Source organism: Muntiacus reevesi, chromosome 1, assembly GCF_963930625.1.
Source record: "Muntiacus reevesi chromosome 1, mMunRee1.1, whole genome shotgun sequence".
Taxonomy (NCBI): Eukaryota; Metazoa; Chordata; class Mammalia; order Artiodactyla; family Cervidae; genus Muntiacus; species Muntiacus reevesi.
The window spans coordinates 28,661,942-28,686,576 of record NC_089249.1 but is presented as its reverse complement, the minus strand read 5'-3'; the positions used below and the strand labels follow the sequence as shown (position 1 = coordinate 28,686,576).

Here is a 24,635-nt window from a genome sequence, read left to right as displayed (position 1 = left end):
AATATGTTAAGAAAAAATCTATCACTACAATCTTTTTGGAATTAGATAGTATATACATAAAATAAAATCTTTCCATTTTTAAACATACCAGATAATTAATATTTATAGAAACAGAACAAAAAATTATTAAGGAGCATGTTACAAATTATGTTTGATACCTGAAAGTAAACAGTAAAGGTAGCTAGCTAAAAAAAACCTACATTAGATTTATATTTTATATTTAAGTATATCACCTTGGGTATTAAACATGCTGCCAGCTATCTCTTAATGAGCACCTGAGCTGTCATTTTTAATAACAGACTGACAATTATTATCTATAAGTTGATATTCCCTGAAAATCATCTGTGCAACATTTAGCATAGTTAAGAATAGAAACTTACAGTTCCATTTATTTAAAAAAGTATTACTTTATAATACTGGGCATAATATTATAGAAAATGACATGAACATATATGTACAATGAAAAATCAACATATTCCAAAATGCACAGACCATTTAAATTCACAGCAGAACTTTGTACAAAACCTTAATAATGCTTAAAAAAGATCATTTGGTCCATTAACACTATATGAGAAAAGTATACATATTCATGACAAAATATAACAACAACAAATAAACCAAATACTTGGGCCATTCTAATCTTAGTTACTTCTCAAATCAAAAGTAAATGCTAAGAGATGAATAACATAAAAGCTCAAATTATCTAATTCATCTAAGTACACACACTATTAATATGTAATATAAACAATCATATAATAATAGTCTATTGTAATTTATTCATTATAGTATTCTAGAAATTCTATTTTATTTTCAAATAGCAAGAAGAAATTTTAAATACCTCTTCCACAAAGCTGTCTTTCTTCTCTAACATTTCTCGTAAAGTCTGAAGAATTTTAATGCACAATTTTTCTTCTTTTTCCATCAGTTTCTTTGTATGGTTAATCAACCTTAAAACAAAACATTAAGCCTTAATAGAACAGTAATTTCTCTTTAAGCTAATATAAGAGCATCATATACCAGAGGGAAAAAATAATCACACCATTATTTTAGAGTATAAAGTAAACTAAATACATGTCATCAAAGTTTTAAAATTATACTCCAGCTTATAAACTTTGTATTATAAAACTTCTGCTTTATAGTCAGTATACCCCAGTGCTTCTCAAGTTTATTCAGGTAACATACTTTTAGTGGGATACAATACTCTAAAAAGACCAATGAAACAATGATTATCTTCAAGTCTATCATGTGAATTAAAACAAGTTTATTAGGAAAGAAATATGAATATTTGCAATATAGTACACTTTATTATATTGTGCCATACTATATTATTTTGCATGTAGTATAACATATTAACTATATAATAGCAGCATACAACATTGGAGCCTTAGCATTAATGGGATGCTTTCCAGTTTCCATTAATAATAACTGCTATTTTTCACTGCTAGGGCTTGGTAGAAATTGGCAGTTTTCATGATTAGAAGGAAAAAAAAAAGTAAATCCAAGATAGTCTATCCATTTACTATTTTTGCTATAATTTGGGCAAAGATTCTAATTAATTTTACAGTGGTGACCTCTGCAGCAGAGTTCTGTCAAGAGAAATATTTGAGGTCACAGTTATATAACATCTCCAAGAACTCAGAATCAAATAAGATGCTGAGAATCAGAATTTACAGCTTAGCACATACAACTCATGTTGTTAAAAAGTTGGTTCTCAAAACAACCCCATGAGATATGTCCTCCTAGAGAAAAACAAAACCATGCAGAATATAATGGAATGATCTGATTTCAGTGACATAACGGGAATCCTGTGGGACAGAGCCCCAAGGAAAAGTGAGCTTTCACTAGATAGCGGCTAGTCAGGGCTTATTAAGTGTCAGCATGAGGTATGAGCACTTTCCATGAATTTTCTCCACTTATCCTCACAGCAAGCCAAAGTCATATGTTAGGTTCTATTAACAGGCTAATTTTGCTAATGAGAAAACAGAGACCCAAATAGGTAAAGCAACTTGCCTCTGGTTACACAATTGTTAACTTGTGGGGTCTGGAAATAGACCAAGTCTATCTGACTTCCAGTAGTCATGTATGGATGTGAGAGCTGGACTATAAAGAAAGCTGAGCGCCAAAGAATTGATGCATTTGAACTGTGGTGTTGGAGAAGACTTTTGAAGAGTCCCTTGGACTGCAAGGAGATCAAACCAGTCCATCCTAAAGGAAATCAGTCCTGAATATTCATTGGAAGGACTGATGCTAAAGCTGAAACACTAATACTTTGGCCATCTGATGCAAAGAACTGACTCATTGGAAAAGACCCCGATGCTGGGAAAGATCGAAGGCAGGAGGTGAAGGGGACAACAGAGGATGAGATGGTTGGATGGAATCACTGACTCGATGGACATGAGTTTGTGCAAGTTCCGGAGTTGGTGATGGACAGGGAAGCCTGGTGTGCTGCAGTCCATGGGTTCACAAGGAGTTGGACATGACTGAGTGACTGAACTGAACTGAACTGAACCTGACTTCAGTGTCAAAATTTTGAAGCACCACTCCATGGAGACAGGACATCCCTTCACTGATGAAGGGAGTCCTAAGTTATACACAGCTGTGTCTTATATGAAATTAGAGCAGAGAGAAAGGCAAAAGCCATAAATTGGACAAAGAAGCCATTACATTTTGTTGGGGAGCTGCCTAGGGCTGACTGGAGAAGGTTTCAGAAACAATGTAACATTTAACTATGAAGATTTCACCTGGCAGGAAACAGTGGAGAGAAGTGATTTCAAAGGGGATGAAAAAAAAGGCAGACACAGAAAAGCTGATGTCATGTCCAGGAAATAAGTATACTCTCACTGCCAGCTGACAGTTAAAGACATGGAAAAGGAGAGTGTAAAAAGTGCAGTCTGAAAAGAAAGAACTGGGAATATTATGCTAAAGAGTCTGGAATTTATAGAAAATAGAGAACCACTGTGTTAAAGGAGCTGTATGATCCTGCCTACCTGTTAAAAAGATGGCAGTGGGAGCAAGGGCATGGAAGCGTGAGAACAGTAACAGATGAACAGGGCACACGATGGGGAAAGGGCCTAAGAAGCAATACAGAAATAAAACAGCCATGACCTGGCAAACAGTGGCATACAGGAAGTGGAAAAACAGAAGGAAAGGAGATCACAGATGCCTGAAATGCATGAGTTGGGTTAGTAGATGGGCAATGATAGTTTTAAATGACACCTATTTCATGTTGGGAAGGACTAGTGATTTCCTCTTAGACATGTTACATCTGGACAGGGCGCTATATGTCCATGTGGTCAAGGCACATTTGTTGGTCAAAAGTTCTCCTGGCAAGAAACAAAAACCTGCCTCTCTGGAAGACAGTTATTCAGTCTTTTTTTTTACAGACTGTGCTGTCCTTAGCTGCTCAGTCATGTCTGACTCTTTATGACCCCATGGACTGTAGCCTGGCAGGATCCTCTCTGTTCATGGGGATTCTCCAGGCAAGAATACTGGAATGGGTTGCCATGTCCTCCTCCGGGGGATCTTCCCAAACCAGGGATTGAACTCAGGTATCCTGCCTGCATTGTGGGCAAATTCTTTACCATCTGAGTCACCAGGGAAGCCCAAGAATACTGGAGTGGGTAGCCTATCTGTTTTCCAGGGGATCTTCCCAACCCAGGAATCAAACCAGGGTCTCCTACATTGCAGGTGGATTCTTTACCAGCTGAGCTACCAGGGAAGCTCATGAAAATCATTTGGTGGACACTGTAAATTTCGTTTGACATTTTTCTCTCTTAGGCTATTTCTATTTTCTTTAACTCTTCTTTAGATAAAATATTTAATTCACTAACCATTTGAAAATATTGGTGGGAAAAAATGAACACTTGCTTGGGATTTATACAAAGTGTTCATCTACCAAATAATGTTTGGTTGAATTAGATTATTTGGCTTTCAAATTTTTTCTGTATCTAAGTAAAGAGTAAGTTTCACAAAACAATTCATCATACAAATACATGAATGTGAGTGTATTTATACAATGATCACAAAAAGTTACTTTTACTATAAGAGATGCATGCTGATATTTTATATTTTTTCCCAATTCTTTTTTACAAATCAATGGTTTCCTCTTCATAAGTTACATCTCATAATATGGGAAACATTAAGCTTCTCCTTCATAAGGGAGGAGTAAGTGTGGATATGAATGAACTACATGCAACCACCATAAAAGCCAATACTCATAATGACCTATTCTCTTCTCTCTCACTGCATGTGACTAATGTGAGATCCGGTCCTTTCCTGGGGGTTAGCCCTGACATTCTCCAGCAGACCCATCTGACTTAACAAGTCCCAATAATTCAATTCATCTGAGGATGTCAGAAGCCCCCACTTAAGACCTGCAACAATTAACGATGTTGGATTCTAATTTTATTGTAATAGATACCCTTGCAAATAAAACTCTTGGCTCTTCCCAGAATTATGGAAGAAGTAAACAGATATCCCCGAGCCTCAAGCCATGCTACAATCACTCACATACAACTGCATAAAAATCCTTTCTCTAACCACTAAAGTATGTGTGACTTTTTCTTCCTCCACCCAAATGTAGGACCTGTGATACATTCTCACTATCACGTCACTCTGCTTCTCTCCTTTGAATTTATCTAATATTGCAACAGACTTGTTTCATCTTCAACATAGGTCAATATTTTCTTGACATTTTGAGTTACTTTACATCACCTTCTCACACACCTATATCCTTAAGTTCTAGACCAGAATTTTCTTTGAGATAGTTGAAATGTTCTATAACTGTGCTGTCTTAGTTGTTGGCCAGTAGGTACCTAGGGCTACTGGGTACTTAACATGTGGCAAATGTCGACTGAGTGACTAAGTATTTTATCTGTGTCGTAATGAATTTAAACTTTCATATTAATAGCCATGTATAGTTATCATATTGACACTAATTCTTGACACTGAATCAGCAAACTCTTTTTCTAAAGGGCAGAACCATAAATAGCTTAGGTTCTGGAGGCCATGCAGACTAGGCCACTAGTCAGTTCGGCTGTAATAGTATGAAAGTAGCCACTGATGACAACACATCAATGAATGTGTGTGGCTGTGTTTCAATAAAACTTTAGTTGCAAAAATTATCAATGGCCTGTGGGCCAGTTTGCCAATCACTTGTTTAGACCATCAAGGTTCTGGGATACAGCTATAGCATCATAGGAATATCCTGGGGATAAAATTCTCAGGTATATTGCCTACTGTTTAACCTATGTTATATATACATTGATATATATTCATAGGAGATAAAGTATATTTGTCAAAGACCCTATTTTTATACTAGACAACATCTCTACTTTTTTTTTTTTCCAGTGGCTTCCACAGTCAGCAGTTTTACAGACACTCTAGACCTCTTCATTTTAAAATGCTTATAAGAAGGCTGGTTAGTGCCAAGACAAGTCCATTCTTCCCAGGCTTCTTAAGATACAGTGATCAAGAGTCAAGAATTCCTGATTCTGGCCGTAAAGTAGAAACTCCACCTGCTCTACAGCATGACCCCTGTAGTCGGTTCTTCTCACCCCATACCCCGTTTTCTCTCCCCAAATCCCAACTTTAACTGGTATAAGAAAGAAACACATTTCTTGTGTCTCCTCATCCTTCAACTTCTGCCTCACTATGTCACAGTCAATAGAGGAGGCTTTGAGACCATTTCAGCCATACTCTCAACCATACAGAAGAGGCCGTGACAAATAATGGTCAAGGGGGTTGCAGCTTCTTCTGACCCTTCATCCAGATTCTCTCCCCAAGGAGACCCTGTACCTCTGCTTTGCCATCTTGAGTCAACATGTGATTACTTGCACAAATTATTCAGTGAAGGGTCCTCAACATTAAGATGCATCTTTCTGAAGCTACCCAAAACTTTCTCTCACAACTGCTTATATTGCCTTGAGAACTGCTCCTTTACCATTAAAATGAAAATATTCTAGGATAAACACATCCACTGCAAGAGACCTGACAATACCACAAAAATGCTAAGAGAAATACATAAATGAAAGAGCTTTAGATGAGCCTCATCAAGGCAGCATGGCTGAGTGCCGGGTCGAGACTTAACATCTGGGCCTCAGTTTTCTCATCTCTAAAATGAGGCCCAATCTCTCAGAGCATTTGTGCAGATTAGATAACATGGGTAAGCACCCACAGGACAGTAGCCCACAGAGTAAGACCTCAATAAATGCTAGTTCCTTTTCCCTCCTTTTTCTCTTAAGGAACATCAGTGACCTTAAACTGAAATCTTTTAAAAGTTCACATCATATAGCTATAGAAAGGACTCAGAACCAAGATATTCTTTTATGTGATATTCTGTGCCCAGTGATACATTTCATTTTCAGTAAATGTTAATAAATATGATAACCTGAAAATCACCAAAACACTGAATCACACTAATGATTTTGGAAGCACGTTCGCAGGGACTTTAGGTGCTTCACATGCTCTGTGGACGGTCATGAGGCACCAGCAGCGTCAGAAAGCAGGGGTGTCAGAGGTGGGCTCAGGGCAGCACCTGCAGCATCTTGGCTGTACCACTTACTTCGACATGAACGCGCCACATCTTATTCTAGCATCGCTTCCCTCAGGAAACAGCAGTTCTGGGCTGTACAACACGTCCACCAACACTGAGAACTCAGCCTGCATCATCGGGCTGAACTGTTGCTCCAAGGAGGCCACTACATCCTAAGGAATAAACACAAGAGAAGACGTGTGAAGACCTGACTCATATTTCATCCTTTAAACATATGACAAGCTTATGAATACTAACCAGGAATGAGGTGTGGGACTTTCAGAGGAGAGGTACCCCTACTTCCCAAAGCACTGGATGTGTGTGCTTTAAGCACAGGCTGGCTTTCTGTCTGAATACTTCCTGGATCTCCTTAATCATTTATGTGCTAAAGGAGGAGTGGGTAGCTATAGATTTCTAAGAATACACAGGAAAGATGAAAAGTCAGTAAAGCCACTGCTACAAGCACCACGGTGTCTAGGACTGTAATACAGATGGTGCAAAAGTGAAAGTGAAAGTCTCTGTCAGGTCCAACTCTTTGCGACCCTGTGGACTAAACAGTCCATGGAATTCTCCAGGCCAGAATACTGGAATAAGTAGCCGTTCCCTTCTCCAGGGGATCTTCCAGACCCAGGAATAAAACCCAGGTCTCCTGTACTGCAGGCAGATTCTTTACCAACTGCGCTACCAGGGAAGCCTATAGACAGTGCAGGTGTTCCTCAAATTGGAATTAGAGTATGCGCCAGGAACAGCTAAAAAAGACTTCACGGGTGCCACTGGTCACCTGGAACTGACCATTTTTTCCAGTGGGGGAAATTCCCTGATATATTACCTGAAGCATATACTATCCAAGGGTTCGATGACATTTAGTAGTATTTCAAATTATACTTTTTGATGGATGCTATTGATCATCTACCAGTAGCCTTTCCTCATCCTTTTCCTTGCTAACAGACTCTCCGGGAACAACACTGTCAGGGAGAGATGCCCCTGCCCGCCTCCCCTAGCATCAAGGCTGATTGGTTTAAGCCAGTCATGGTCATTCCACTTCCCCTGCCAACAACTGGTCAGGCGTGATTCTGTGACATAGCCCTGGCCAATAAGACATCAAGTGAAGTCTGCTGAGTGTGAGGGTGTGCATGGAGCTGGGGAGCGGGCAGGGCAGGTTCTTTAGAAACTGTCTATGGCTTCTAAGATAGCCTCAGAGTGTGAAAATTCGAAATACAAGGCAGCCCTCAAAGGACCTTCGAAGACCAGCCTTAAGCTGAAAGTCAACAGACTAAGGGTGGTTGGAACCCCGACCAACGGAGCTGCTGAATTAAACACCTCAGGAAGAGCCCTAGTTTCAGATTCCTTGCATGTGAAAAGATATATTTTGTTTATTATTTAAGCCACTTTAAGCTGTTAATTATAGCTGAAAGAAGTCAACTGACATGTTCCTTAAATTAACTATAAGCAAGGATAATTTACTGAACATTATTTAATGATGAAAGCCTCCCCTTTTTGTTTTAAAATTAACTAAGAAAACAAACTAAAAATAAAAAAAAACCTCACATAAAGCAATACTTTATTCGCCCATAACTGTGGCTTTATTCTGTTAAGCAGAAAACTGACTGCCAATTGCTGATTGTTACTCTCAGCATATGTTTTTAGGTTATTTTCTTCCTGGTAGTCTCTTGATTTTTTATGACTAGATTTCAGGAGTTAACTCTGGTTTAACTCTTTCCTTCCCTTTTAGAAAAAAGTGATCACTTCCCCTTTAAGTACTAAATAAGTTTTCTGAGAAATTCCTCATAATAGTTAAGAGAGACTACCAGGGAAGAAAAAAAATCACATAAATGGAAACTAGATATTATACAAAGGCGGGAAGAGAATATGGTTATCAAATGTGACCACAGTTACCGCAGTTAAGAAAACATCACTAAAACATACCTCTCTTTCAGATTACCTCTAGACTTCATTTTATTCTCTAAACAAATTGTGTCCAGGCATCTATGATGTGAGTCTTCATCTCCTATTTCGATCATGGGTCAACCATATAATCTCTTTGATTCATTGTTTCCCCAACATGAAAACCCAGGATAATGATACTAGCAATTACATAGGCTTGCTGTGAGGATTAAAGGTAAATACATACAATAGCCTCTACAATGTTTTGTAATAACCTATAATGGAAAATAATCTGAAAAATGATCACTGATGTACACCTGAAGCTAATACAACACTGCAAATTAACTATGTGAAGTAGTTGCTTAGTCATGTCCAGCTCTTTGGGGCTCCACAGACTGTTGTCCAACAGACCCCTCTGTCCATGGAACTCTCCAGGCAAGAATACTGGGGTGGGTTGCCATTCCCTTCTCCAGGGGATCTTCCTGATCCAGGGATGGAAACCGGTTCTCCTGCATTGCAGGCGGATTCTTTACTGTCTGAGCCACGGGGAAAGCTCTCACTACCGCCCAAATTAACTACATTTTTAAAATGGCTAAAAATACTAAAAAGAGAAAAACAGCCTCTAACATGTACTGGCCACTCCTTAATGTTAGTAATCATTGAATACCACTTAGCTGCAATCATCACCGTGTTGCTAAATTCAGTGGTTACTTTTCTGTCCTCATCTTACCCAAGCATTTTATACACTGTTCCTGATTCGTCAAACACTTTCTACTCTTGGTTCTGTAACATCACATTTTTCCTTGTTTTCCATCTATGTCCTGACTACTCCTTTACCAAATTCCTGGTCCTTTCTCTTCTATATCTACAGTTTCTTGTGAGGAACCTCATGAAACTGCATGGTTCTGACATCATACGTATACTGAAAATTCCCACATTTCCTGCATTGGTATCTTTCCAAACCACCCCAGACTCATACTTACATCAGTCTGTTTGACACATCCATACAGATACTGACATAGGCATCTCACACTTAAGATTCTCCATACAGAATCTCTTGATTCCAACTCTCCCATTCTTCCTTACCTTAGCAAATGATCTAATCATATTACACCAAGGCTAATCCTTGATTTCTCTTTCCAACATCCCACAACTCACCCATCCATCCACCAAGCCCCAATGGCTCTAGGACCAACTATATCCAAAATTTATTATCTTCATTGCTATCACTACACCCTTAAACCAAGCCCCCATTACCTTTTATCTGAATTAATGCAATAGCTAATGAACTAGACTCACTGCTTCTGTCTGGACCCGATAGTCAATTTACCACTCTAAATCCACAGTGTTTTTTTAAAGGTAAACCAAGTCATGCCTATTCTCTGCTAAAAATCCCCAATGATTTTCCATCACATTTAGAATAAAGCCGAACACTATCATGCATGACAGTCTCTACATGATTTGGCTCCTTATTTCATAAGACTCTTTTCCTTTGCTCACCTCTGCCCCAATGGGCTTCTCTTGGTTTTTCAAATTAACTTCATTCCTGCCAAAGCATCAATGCATTTACTCTTCCTTTCCCATAAAGCTCTCTTTGAATAAACTCATCCTCCTCAATTGGATGTCAACGTCTCCTCAATGGAGAAGCGCTCCCTCACTACAGGATCACTCTCCCAGTGACTCTCCATCATACTGTTATCATGATTTATTCATTGAAGTTTTAATTATCTAACTTTATATCATTTACTTAATGGGTTACAATGCATTTTCCATGAGGACACAGACCTCATGGCTCTATCTCCAGTACTTAACACGGTAGCCGGTACAGAGTATTCATCAAATATATAGTTATCCAATGAATGCCACTGACTATGCTGAAATAAGTTGAAAGCATGCCCTCTCTATACTGATGGACATGACTATCTCTCCCCTGAAATATCTGCTCCTCTGTCTCTCATGAACCTGCTTGCCTCCTTCCTGACTGTGCCTTTCTTCCATCTAAAATTTTATTTGGCCATTCTGCAACTTCTGGGAGCCTAAAAACATGTTCTTTGTTTTTCCTATCACTATACTTTCTCTTTTAGCAATACCAACCAACTATTACCTCCAAATATAGACCCACCTTCCAATACTTTCAGTAGTCAACAAATCTAATTCACTGTGCGTTCAATGAGCATAGCCAACATCCTTCTACTGTATTTTCTCCTTCCTTTTGACAGTGCAGGGTCTATAATGTCACCTAGTTTCCAATCATCATGCCTCTTCAATGTCCCTCATGCTCCCTCTCTATCTCCATCTGAGAACCCCCAGGTCTGCTGACCCTGCCTTCATTTTTTTTTATAATTTTATTTAGTTAGTTAGTTATTTTTGGCTATGCTGGGTCTTCATTGCTGTGCACGGGCTTTCTCTAGTTGTGTCAAACAGGGGTGACTACATTCATCTATAACTCTATGGCTGATTCATATCAATGTATGACAAACCCCCCCCCCAAAAAAAAAGAAAAAAAAAGAAACAAAACAAAATCTGTGCAAAGAATAATTGTTCTTTCTCTTCATAATTAGCATATTTTCTGTTTTCCTCACAAAACTAAGCACCCATTAAATACAGGAGCTATGTTTGCAAGTTCTCCCCTGCATTTATAATTCTTGCCAAGTGATGTTTGCATGGTAGGCACTCAGCAAGTATGTGTTAAATTGATTAATAAATACTATAGGAAAAACAAACAAACAAAAAACAAAACTCTGAATCTTCACCAAGTAATCTACTCATTACCTCTTGTAATATTTATTCCAGTTCATGTTCTGATCATTCTCCATGCCAAAAAGTTTCCTCAAGCCATACTCCAGTTTGTACCATGAAATCTTTCACTGATTATGTGAGTGGGAAGGTATCTCCTATGGGCCAAATTGTGTCCCTCTCAAAACTCATATGATAAAGCCCTAATCCTTGGGCTTTGAGGCTTCCCAATGGCATTAGTGGTTAAAAAAAAAAAAAAAAAAAATCCACCTAACAATGCAGGAGATGCAAGAGAAATGGGTTCAAGCCCTGCACCAGGAAGATCCCCTGGAGAAGGGAATGGTAACCCACTCCAGTATTCTTGCCTGGGAAATTCCATGTGCAGAGGAGCCTGGCAGGGCTATAGCCATGGGGCCGCAAAGACAGAGTGAGAGGCTGAGCACACAGCACATACACACCGACGCTTCAGAATGTGACTGTATTTGGAGTCAGGGCCTTTACAGAGGTACTTCAAGTAAAATGAATTCATATGGATGGACTCTACTTCGAAATGACCGGTGTCCGTACAAGAAGCAATTAGGACAGAGAAGTGTATGTGCACAGAGGGAAGACCACATGAGCACACGGTGATGAGCATGCCACCTGCAAGCCACGGAGGGAAACCTCAGAAGAAAACAAACCTGCCAACACCTTGATCTTGGGTTTCTAGCTCCAGAGCTGTGAGAAAGAAACTTCTGTCGGTTAAACCACCCAGTCTGTGGTATTTCATGATGGCAGTCCGGGTAGATTAATACAATGCCTCTCTTTACTCAGTGTCCCAGAAGGTCCAGGCCAAACACAGGAGTGGGATACTATGCAAATAATTTGGGAGTAAAGGTGTTCACACCATTCTCATCAAAGAAATAAAAAAGGATATTGAGACATGAACTGAAGCAAGGTTGTGAAATATTTATTACATGGGTCTTTATAGTAAATTATTCCACCAAATGTATTACAGCTATTATTTTGATATTAAGACCCATTACCTTACTGTCAGAACAATTAAATAATACCTACCCAAAAGGAAAAAGACTCCCAACAACTTCTATCTGGAAGCAATGTTTTAAAAAAGATAGTGTTGGTTGGACATTGTAAAGCAAAGCCTGGTCCCCAACTAGAATTTGATATTTTTAATCATAGTTTATTTATGTAGCCACATATTTTAAATTATAATTTAGAAAATATTAATGCCATTTCATGCTCTTATTGTACCTGTAACTTTTCAATAATATTTCTGTAATCCCAAGAAGGCCCTCCAAGAGCTTCCTTAAAGCGTGGTCCAGAGCGAGCTGATAGTCTCCAGCCCATGGCTGCTCTCTGCACCATATTTGAGTGACTCTTCATGAAAAGAGTATTCACTTGGCTATCCAAATCCACTGGAATGGCAATTCCGCGATTCTTTGCTGAAAAAGAAAGATTTAAACACTTTCCTCTTAATTTGACTAAAGTTACTTGCATGGTATCAAAACAATTAAGACAGAACAAATACAAAAGGAAAAAATGAGACAAATTCTGATACGTAATGTAAAGCATGGTGATTATAGTTAGTCATACTATAGAGCATATTTGAAAGTTCCTAAGAGAGGAGATCTTAAATGTTCCCATTATAAGAAAAAAATTATGACTGTGAGATGATGACTGTTAACTAAATTCATTGTAGTAATCATTTCACAATATATACATATATCAATGACAATATTATATGCCAATTATATCTCAATAAAACAGGGTTAAAAAACTATCACACCTTCAAGTTCTGCCATTAAATTATTTTACACAACAACAAAACTGTTTAACTTGAAAGTGTCTTAGTTCTTAAGACCAATGATTAAAATAGACTCATTAAACATTCAAGAACTTATTTGATTTCTTGATGGTTAATGTTTAAAATGTACTTTATATAGCATAAATATGGGAAAATACTGTATAACAATCATATATATTTGGACCTTCCTAGATGCAGAGGACAATTAAAAAGCAGACAGAAAATATAGGACAAGATCCTGCCAGTCCATTTTATAAATATAATTCTTGTGTATATGTGTATGTACACACATGCAAAATGTACAAAACTGCATATGGTAAAACATCTGAGGCAAGAAATTAAAAAATTGAAAAGAATGAGAAAATCTGCACTGGAAAATAGTACACAGTGCACATTCTTCTTTCCAAGATCCACTGAAATTTATATTTTAATAGACATATAGTTTTCCCTGGTGGCTCAGATGGTAAAGAATCTCCCTGCAACAGGAGACCTGGGTTCAATCCCTGGGTTGGGAAGATCCCCTGGAGAAGGGAATGGCTACCCACTGCTGTATTCTTCCTTCACCCAGAATTTAGGGTAAGCCTTGTCGTTTACATGAGAAAGCTAGTAGAGAAACAGACTCTCAAAACTGCAGTGGGATGTGCAGGTCATCTATAGATCTTTATAACTATGACATACCACCACGAGTCACAGGGAAAAGCAAGAACATTTAGAATGGCCCTGGGACTTCCCTGATGGTCGAGTGGTGAAGGGTCTGCCTTGCAGTGTGGCGGACCCCAGTTTGATCCCCGGTCCAGGAAGATTCCACATGACTCGGAGCAACTAAGCCCATGTGCCACAACTACTGAGCCTGCTTGCCCAGAGCCTGTGCACTGCCACAAGAGAAGCCACCACAACCAGGGAAAACTGGATAGCAGCAGCCGAGACCCAGAACAGCCCAAACATAAATGAATATTTTTTAAAAGAGCAAAACAAACATCGCATATTAATGCATATATGTGGAATCTAGAAAATGGTGCCGATGATCTTGTTTGCACAACAGAAAGAGAGGCACAGATGTAGAGAACAAACGTAGGGACTCCAAAGGCGAAAGGGAGTGAGATGAATCGGGAGACTGGGATTGTCACGTATGCACTTCTAGGAATAAAACAGACTAGCTAATGAGAACCTACTGTACAGCTCAGGGAACTCTACTCAGGGCTCTCTGGTGACCTAAATGGAAAGGAAATTCAAAAAAGAGAGGGTATTTACATATGTACAGCTGATTCACTCTGCTGTACAGTGGAAATTTACACAACATTGTAAGGCAAGAATACTCCAACAAAAACTAATTAAAACAAACAGAATAACCAGCCCCAGTGAAAATAGAAATGATTCAGGGAAGCACACACACACAAAAAAAAACATTCAAATAACTCTAATTATTGTCCTCAGAAAATGTGAGCACACACCACATTCAAAAACATAGAAAATAAAAATAAGAAAAGCAATCTTGGAAATTAAAATGACTGCACAGATTGTACAAAAGAAATTTCAAAATTGGCTGAAAAAGATGGGAATAAGGACCTCTGGTGGCTCAGGTGGTAAAGAATCTGTCTGCGGTACAGATCAAATCCCAGGTTTGATCCCTGGGTTGGAAAGATCCCCTAGAGAATGGAATGGCTGTCTACTCCAATATTCTTGCCTGGAGAATTCCATGGACACAGTAGCCTGGCATGCTACAGTCTTTGGGGTTGCAAAAAGTCAGACATGACAGAGGAACTAACTAACATTTTGATAACTGGGAAAGTCAAGGAATCTTCCACAACACAAAGCATAAAAGAGTCAAGGGACAAAATAAAAAAGATGAAAAGATGGAAATACTTTGTAAAAAAAAAAAGTACATCTAGAATTACTGTGGTGCTAAATGGAATAAGCATTTGTTATCTAGAAAATTCACTCATGTGAAAAGACTTGAAGACTCATAATGACAGATGAAGTATTATAACAGACCATATTTTAAATAAAATGTGTGAGTGTTAGGCACTCAGTCATGTCTGACTCTTTTGCGACTCCCTGGCCTGTGGCCCACCAGGCTCCCTCGGTCCATGGGATTCTCCAGACAAGAATACTGGAGTACGTTGCCATTTCCTTTTCCGTTAAATAAAATAACTATGCATAAAAATGAGCCCAAGAGAAACTAAAACAGAGACAAAATTAAATAAGGAGGGTCAACCAGGAAGTCAAATATCTAATAAATGTAAGCTCCAGAAAGAAACATCTAAGACAATGGAAGAGAAGAAATGATTAAGAAAATATAGAAGACAATTAACTGAGTTGAAAAAAAATGCAAGTCTTAACTGAAAGGGTCTACAGTGTGTGTTAAATAGGATTAAATAAGCATATTGTTCATATTCTAATCAACATGTATAATGCTATTATCTGTTGAATTGTGTCTGCCAAAAAATATGTGTTGAAGTGCTAATCCCAAGTACTCGGAAAGGTGACCATACTGGGAAATAGGGTCTTTGCATACGGAATCAAGTTAAGCTGATGTCAGATTACAGTGGGCTCTAATCCAATACACCCTGTGTCCTCATAAGAAGGGGAGAAGAGAAACAGAGAGCAAGACACCATGTGAAGATGGAGGGAGACTAGATTTATGCATTTCCAAGCCAGGAACACCAAGGGCTACCAGCTGGCACCAGAGGCTACGAGAAAGGCATGAGCAGATCCTTCTCTAAAGTCTTCAGAGAGAGCATGGTGCTGCTGACACCTTGACTTCCACCTTTTAGCCAGCACTGGCAGATGACACCACCCTTATGGCAGAAAGTGAAGAGGAACTAAAAAGCCTCTTGATGAAAGTGAAAGACGAGAGTGAAAAAGTTGGCTTAAAGCTCAACATTCAGAAAACTAAGATCATGGCACCTGGTCCCATCACCTCATGGGAAACAGATGGGGAGACAGTGGAAACAGTGTCAGACTTTATTTTTTTGGGCTCCAAAATCACTGAAGATGGTGACTGCAGCCATGAAATTAAAAGATGCTCACTCCTTGGAAGGAAACGTATGACCAACCTAGAGAGCATATTAAAAAGCAGAGACATTACTTTGCCAACAAAGGTCTGTCTAGTCAAGGCTATGGTTTTTCCAGTGGTCATGTATGGATGTGAGAGTTGGACTGTGAAGAAAGCTCAGTGCCGAAGAACTGATGCTTTTGAACTGTGGTGTTGGAGAAGACTCTTGAGAGTCCCTTGGACTGCAAGGAGGTCCAACCAGTCCATCCTAAAGGAGATCAGTCCTGGGTGTTCTTTGGAAGGACTGATGCTGAAGCTGAAACTCCAATACTTTGGCCACCTCATGCCAATTAGTCAAGAGTTGACTCATTGGAAAAGACCCTGATGCTGGGAGGGATTGGGGGCAGGAGGAGAAGGGGACGACAGAGGATGAGATGGCTGGATGGCATCACCGACTCGATGGGCATGAGTTTGAGAAAACTCCGGGAGTTGGTGATGGACAGGGAGGCCTGGTGTGCTGTGATTCATGGGGTCGCAAAGAGTCAGACACGACTGAGCAACTGAACTGAACTGAACTGGGAGACAATACATTTCTGTTGTTTTAAGGCTCTGAGGTGTGGTCATTTATTCTGCCTGCCCTATGAAATCACTGTAAATGCCAATAGCAAAAAGAAAATTGCAAGAATTTTCGGAGAGAAAAGAGAGTTTCTGCATAAATTCAGACTGGCATCAGATTTTTCATCATCAATACTGGATGCTAGAAGTCAATAGAATAATATCTTTATAGACTGACTGCTGAACAAACCAATTAGTAGCTGCCAGTAGGAAAAGGGAAGTGGGGAGAGGCAGGGGTAGAGCAGAGGATTATACGTACATGCAGTTAAGAGGTACAAACTACTGTGTAGAAAATAAATAAGCTACAAGGCTATGTTGTAAACCAAGGAATATAAGCCCATATTTTATGATGATCTAAATGGAGTCTAGTCTATAAGAATACTGAATCACTATGTTGTACACCTGAAACCAAAACAATACTGTAAATCAAATATACTTCATTTTTAAAAGTGATAAAGAGGCAAAAAAAACCAATGGATAAAACCAGATTTTTTTAGGTGTTTATAAACTATCTAAACTAAAAATCAACAGTGATACCTAAATACAGACATTTCAGAACAAGCAAGGCTCTGAAATCTTTTTCTTCAGAAAAAAAAATTGATTTTTAAACATTATCAACCTATAAGAGATTTCATTGTATTTGAGAAAAGAATACAAATGTCACAAGTCATAACAATGCAAACCAGTTATCTATAAAGCTATCATTGGAACACAAAGTGGGAAAGAAAAGGTGAAAAATCTGAAATCTGTTAATTTCCTGATTTTTCACAGTGTGAAGATAAAGACATTATTTAGACCTGTTATTCAAGGGATAGGGATAAAAAGATATTCTTTAAAGTTATAATGATAGTCACTAGAAGATTTCTTTAATTAGTGGAAATAGGAGGGGAGGAATAAAAAGAAATGAGATTGAGTGAGAGGGAGAGGATCTGGCTTGCTTCATATAATGGAAGGAAAGTAACAGCAGGGACAGTACTATTCCTGTTGGTGAAAATTTTGTGATGCTCACAGATACTTAAAAATTTCTTTGAAAATACATAATTTTAGCTGCCAACACAAAAAGTTCCCAATTTAGACAGGAGCTCGAGCTAAATTTTAAGGAAATAATAACAGCTCTAAGCCAACCCTAAATGATCAATTGTACCACTGTCCAAAGTTCTCAAGTGAATATTTTCCTAATATTCCTTATAAAGTTCCCTTTTCCACAGCATACAATGTCCCTGCTTCTGTCCATCGCATACAACAAAGCAAATGCACTCCAGTCCCATCTGAAGGACCAACAGCCTCAAATGGCCAAGTTGCACATATTTTTAAACACTTAATTCTTACTTGACTGACCCACCCATAATGACTGCTTCACACACATGCTGGCTTTGCTCTAAACATTCAAAAGTCAAACAGAAGACAATATTCCTTATATGTTATTTTCTAAGCAACAGAAAACAAGAAAAATTATAGAACTTAAAGTGTTAGTTGCTCAGTTGTGTCTTGACGCTTTGCAAGCCAATGGACTGTAGCCTGCCAGGCTCCTCTGTCCATGGTTAATACATGCTTTTGAACTGCTGTACTGGAGAAGACTCTTGAGATCCCCTCAGGCAGCAAGGAGATCAAACCAGTCAATCCTAAAGGAAATCAACTCTGAATATTTATTGGAAGGACTGATGCTGAAGCTTTAATACTTTGGCCACCTGATGTGAAGAGTCAACTCATTGGAAAAAGACTCTGATGTTGGGAAAAATTGAGGGCAGGAGGAGAAAGAGGCGACAGAGGATGAGATGGTTGGATGGCATCACTGACTCAATGGGCATGAGTCTGAGCAAACTCCAGGAGCTAGTGAAGGACAGGGAAGCCTGGTGTGCTGTGCTTGGGGACACAAAGAGTCAGACACGACTTGGCAGCTGAACAACAACAACATAAAACTTAAAATTGCTCAAAACAGTTTTCACAAATGTTTAAACAAAGGGGATAGATTTACCTCCCCTTTAGTAACTGGATATGTTAGATACAACTAACCATCAAGGGTGTGCTGCTAGGAATACAACTTACACAGAGATGTACCTAAGAAGTATTATTCTAATGACACCAGTGAAGATGTAATCCAATGGTGTGAGAGTGCATGCTACATTGCTTCAGTCGTGTCTGACTCTTTGCAACCCTATGGATTGTGGCCTGCCAGGCTCCTCTGTCCATGGGATTCTCCAGGTAAGAATACTGGAGTGGGTTTCAGTGCCCTCCTTCAGGATATCTTTCCAATTCAGGGACTGAACTGGCATCTCTTATGTCTCCTGCATTGGCAGGCAGGTTATTTACCACTAGTGCCACCCCAGCATGTGAAGCCCCCCATCAGTGTGGTCAAGAAAATCATCCCCTGCCCCCTCCTCATGCATCCCATGAGCTGCTGCCACTATTTCATTATGGCCAGCACCAAGGAGACATCACTATCCCAAACTTTGATGAAAGGGTGTTTCTGTCCCTCAAACTGAACCACTCTAGCTGGTTTTTTCTAGTCTTCTGTCTTGGCAAAAATTGCACGATGTACATTAACTGGCTAAAATAAACCTTACTTTCTCATGCCCAAAAGTAAACTCTAGTCAAATGCTAAGTCACAATTTCTAGGCAATAAAAGAAAATCAATTAAGCAACTGGGGAAAGGAGAAATTGAGTTAAAATAAGTCAGCTGTGTAGATAATTATAAAACTTTTTCAAGCAATTGTAAAAGTATTAATACCTTTAAAGACATGGCCTGAAATAGATTTTTGGCACTGTCAAAATATTATAAAGATGAAGTTGAAAGCAAAACTGGCAATGCTAATTTAGCTTTCTATATATTGTTTAACAATTAAAGCAGAAATTTGAAGCTAGGAAAAGAAAGGAATTAATTCATGATCTCACTTTACAAGAACATTAGTAACTAGAATAATATTTTTCTAATGTAACCAAAAATATGATCCACATTTAGCTTCCATTTATTAAGGTAGAAAACAATCTGATATAAATATCAGAATGTGAATTGAAATGTGAACTAGGATGTATTTTGGGGGGTTAATGGTTTCCACACCTCCTATCTCCAATCAGAAAAAACTAATGAATTACCAAGTCATTCTTCCAGCATGTGGCATTAACTCCAAGTGTGCTTTAGCGGTCATATAAAAGTTTAAAATACTTAAAAAATAAATGCTCCTATTTCACCCCTAAGATGGAATGCAACCAAGATACTATCTCACTAAGGGTATTTTGTCAGAGAATAAGCATATGGAGTCTTTAAAAGAGAGAAGATGGGTTGTTATTAACAATTCATCTTTTACAGTGTTCTGCCCAGAGATGGCTAGTTCTCTAAAATGCATTATCTTTATTCATAGGTATTGTGATTATTGGGCTAACTGACTAATTAGGCTTACAAATCCTGAAAATTCTCTAGATATGACAAAATTACTTTAAGATGTAATTGAAATCTATTTTTAATTATTATTCATTAAACACTGCATATTCTGTGACATTTTTAAATTAGACCAAGTTACTGGTGGCAAATGGCAAATGAAAATCTCTGAGAATACACATTTTACAGTGATAAGTGCCACGGGAAAAAAATGTTTAGATAGACAAATTGACAGGTTGGGGAAAAACACAACAGAAAGTGTGAGCATTTATTAACAACACTTGGTTTGTTGTCAAGCACCCCGCACAGGCTCAGAAGAATAAGAATGGCTAGTGCACAAGCAACATAAGTGAGCAGAGTGGTACCTTTTCTGAATCAGGTCAAAATATCCAGGATAAATCTCAACTGAAACACTAGCATTCTTAAATATGAACAACACTAAAAACGCAAATTGTATCTTTCCTGTTTAGTACTCAATCTACACTTAACTGACCCCTCAATTAAATAAAGAAAATTTTATTACAAGTATTGGAGAGGATGTGGAGAAAAAGGAAGCCTTGTGCACTGTTGGTGGGCATATAGATTTGATGAAGCCACTATGGAAAACAGTGTGGAGGTTCCTCCAAAAATTAAAAATAGAACTACCATGATCCACATGTTCTACTTCCAGGTATTCATCCAAAGAAAATGAAAACACTAACCCCAAAAGATATATACACCCCTATGTTTACCACTGCATTATCTACAATAGCCAAGAAACGGGAGCAACCAAAGTGTCTGTCAGTGTATGATGAATGGATAAAGAAGATATCACACACACACACTCACAAACTGGAAACTACTCAGCCATAAAAAAACAAGGGGATCTTGCCATTTGGGATGGCATGGACGCATCTGGAGGTTACTGTGCTGAGTGAAATAAATCAGAGAGAAACACAAATACCACATGATTTCACTTACATGTGGAAGCTAAAAAACAAAGCAAATGAACACACAAATCAAAACAAAACTCACAGATATAGAGAACAGCTCAGAGAAGGGACTTAGCAAGTGAGCGTAAAGAGTCAAGGCAGTCCAAACACATGGTGAAGGATGGAAACTGTACTTATTGTGGTGATCACTTCATGGTGTACAAAAATACCGAATTATTGTGTTCCAAGCCTGAAACTAGTGCAACTGTTATATACCAATTTTACCTAAATTTAAAAAGAATATATAATTTTATGAGTTATATAAGAACTAGTATTGGCACACCTGACTATTCATCTGGAAAAAATTAAGTTGATTCCACATCCTCTATCTTATAACTAAATATATTCCAGATAACTCAAAACTGTAAATAGCCACACCAAAAAACAAACAGACCAGGCAAATTAAAACCATGAAAATTCTCAATGGGAATTAAAAAACAACATCTTAGGTTTATCAAGGCCATTCTGAAGATGAAACAAAACCTAAAAAGCCTACAAGAAAATAATTTCTACATGCCAAAAAAAATGCAAATGACAAATAAAAAACTGAGAAAAAAATATTGACTACTTAAAGGCAAAGAACTCATTTTCTTAATAAATAAAGGGCCAGGCAGACTATTGGGGGAAAAAAAAAAAAAAAAAAAAAAACCTTTAAAAAGGAAATAAAAAGTGACAGTTCACAGAAAAGGAAATACCAATGACTCGACCATATGGAAAGGTTTCATTTTTTCCCTTATTTGTAAGAAGAGAGACACAAATTAAATCTATATGGATACTTTTACTTAAAAGATTTGCAAAGTTCTATGAATCCAATAACACACTGTATTATCAAGGAGATAAATTATCTCCTGCATTGTTTGTGGCATATAAATTGAACAACCTCTCCAGACTACAGTATCTGTCAAAATTAGAATATCCAGAAATTCTACCCCTAGGTATTTATCTTATTCTTCCTCATGAGCAAAATGATTAGAAACAATATAAATAATAATAGGGTTAAATAAATTAGAATACAGGCACACAATAGGATACTATGCAGCCAATGACAAGAGTAGGATATTCATTCATTTGTATTCACTCAGGTATTTTATTCATATAATAAATATTCATTGATCTACCATGCTCTAGCCAGTGTCAGAGTCTGAAACTCTGTAACAGATAAAGCACTTAGCTTTGTTTTTTACTGAAATATGATTGCTTTACAGTGTTGCATTCGTCTCTGCTGTACAAGGAAATAAATCAGCTATATGCAGACAGGTATCATTTCCCTCTGGCACCTCCCTCCTACTCTACCCCATCCCACTTATCTAGTTTTATTCTGTGTTGTGATTTCTGTACATGTTACATTTACCCTCAATGTACTAGAAATTCACTGAGGGCAAGAAATACGGTTTCTCAGACTGTAGATCCCTAACAACTAGAGTAATGTTTTTCAGATAATGACAACTTATCAATAGCTAAATGAATAAATATGTGAAAAAGTTTATAAAATTTGTCCTATCTTTTCCTTCAGGTTTAATTTTTTAAGTAATAATGGAGTTTTACATTTTCCATTACTACTTTAAAACCACAATTATAGAGATACATTATGTCAAATGCTTTATACAATCAGTCATAACATTTACAGAGATGAAAATAGACACACTGATTTAAGAGAGATTGAATTTCTCTTCTCAAAGAGTTAATTTTTTATACACATTCAAATTTGGGGGGCACGACTGGCTTGAAGATTGATGTTCATTATTCAAACCATTTGTAAAAGATATTTTGCAAAATTTCCATTTGGAAAAATGATTATGTTTTTAACAAAGTACCCAATATTAATCCCCTCAAATCATTTGAAGGTTATGAAACACATAGAACAAAATTCTTTTTTAGATGAAATAAAATGAGAGTAATCCTTGGATGCTTTTTCTCAAAGTACTTCTAACATGTGCTATTGTATTTTATACAAATGAATAAATTGAAGAACAGTAACTGACTAATGAAATTAACATCCTGATCAATATTTTGTATTTTAAAGGTATAACACAGTGTTATTTAAACTGATTTCTGACAGCAGAACATCACAATACCTGCTAGCATGTCAGTCTAGAAGGGATTCACACCTGCCTGTGGGACCAGACCAGCTACCTAACCTTACTAACCTCATGACCCCATCTTTAAAATGGGCCTACAGACTATGTCCACATCGCAGGGTTTACCACACTGTCTAACACCAATAACAAGGCTTCCCAGGTGGCTCGGTGGTAAAGAAGCTGCCTACCAATGCATGAGCTGCAGAGACGCAGGTTTGATCCCTGGATCAGGACGATCCCCTGGGGAAAGAAATGGCAACCCACTCCAGTATTCTTGCCTGGTAAATCCCATGGACAGAGAAGCCTGGTGGGTTACAGTTCATGGGGTCACAAAGAGTCAGACACAACTGAGTTACTGATCATATACACATGCAATAACACTAATCAATCCTCCCCGCTCCCAGCAAGGTAAGTTCTGACCTAGTAAACGCTTTTGCTGTTTCTACCACCTTTTATATCTAATGTGTAAATATGAAAGAGAAGGAAATATTTTTGATGATAGATGAGTTCAGCCAATATACTTGAGAGCACTTTACAAATGACAAAATGTTATGTAAATACAACTAGAATAGACAATATAATAATTATCTGCATTTATAAGAATGTGTTTACCAGTTTGTAAATGCACTGAAATTTTGCTTTATAATAATTAAGTATTCTCTTGGACTTTGTAACTAGAGAAGGAAATGGCAACCCACTCCAGTACTCTTGCCTGGAAAATCCCATGAACGGAGAAGCCTGGTAGGCTACAGTTCATGGGGTCGCAAAGAGTCAGACACGACTGAGCAATTTCACTTCACTTCACTTGACTTTGCAACATTTTTCTTAAATACATATATTCTTTCTTTGTTTTCTTTAATATGAATTCATACATATTTCAATTGTAATAAATGCCTCTTTGTATTCTTAAAGAGGTGTTGAAACACAAAAATGATTTCGCACCTGAGTTGTAAGACGTCAGACAGATCCCTACATGGTGAGCCAAACTGCTATTGTCCTAGTTTATATGTTGGGGTTTCCTAAGAAAGGACTCTGGAGCATCCTGGTACAGCATTAACTTCATACTCAGAGAAACTTGGATTTCAAATCCAGCTCCACTTATTAATCAGGTAAGTTATTTCACTTTTCTATGCCTAAAGTTCACCACCTGCAAAAATATCTAGCTCATGGATTATTGTCAGTCAACACATTCAAAAACCAGCTATGTCAGAAACAGGCATCTTTAAGCAGAAGCAATCAGTGAATAAAGCAAAATCCCTGATTGTGTAGTTTATATTCTAAAGGGAGAAGCAGACAACAAAGAGGCAAACAAACAAACAAGGTGCTTTCACACAGTGGTAAGGGCTAAGAGGAAAAGAAAACAGTAAGACAGGACACGGGGTAGGAAGAAGCTGGAAAACTATATACAGAAAACTCTATCTGGAACACTTCACTGAGCACTTAACGTTTCAACATGTCATCATATGGGAGAGAAGGATTCAAATAACAGGAGGAGTCCATGCAAAAGCCTTGGGATGAGAAAAAGGTTTACAGATGAGAAACAGAATGTAGACCAGTGAGGGGGGATCAGAGATGGAGGTAGGGAAATGGGGGAAAGTAGCAGTGGATGAAACTCAGATAATGAAGGTCTTCCTAGGTCATGAC

General features: G+C 38.0%; 1 protein-coding gene across 2 annotated transcripts in view; it reads right to left on the bottom strand.

Annotated features, from left to right (window-relative positions):
* The window catches only part of ITPR2 (inositol 1,4,5-trisphosphate receptor type 2), a 562,671-nt gene that overhangs the window by 244,952 nt on the left and 293,084 nt on the right, over nt 1-24,635 (bottom strand). For both annotated transcript variants that reach the window (XM_065940048.1, XM_065940056.1), the window contains 3 exons: nt 12,404-12,594; nt 6,563-6,705; nt 839-947 (listed from right to left, as the gene is read on the bottom strand). In XM_065940048.1, the coding sequence (XP_065796120.1) occupies nt 839-947; nt 6,563-6,705; nt 12,404-12,594 (443 nt within the window). The remainder of the gene's footprint in view (nt 1-838; nt 948-6,562; nt 6,706-12,403; nt 12,595-24,635) is intronic.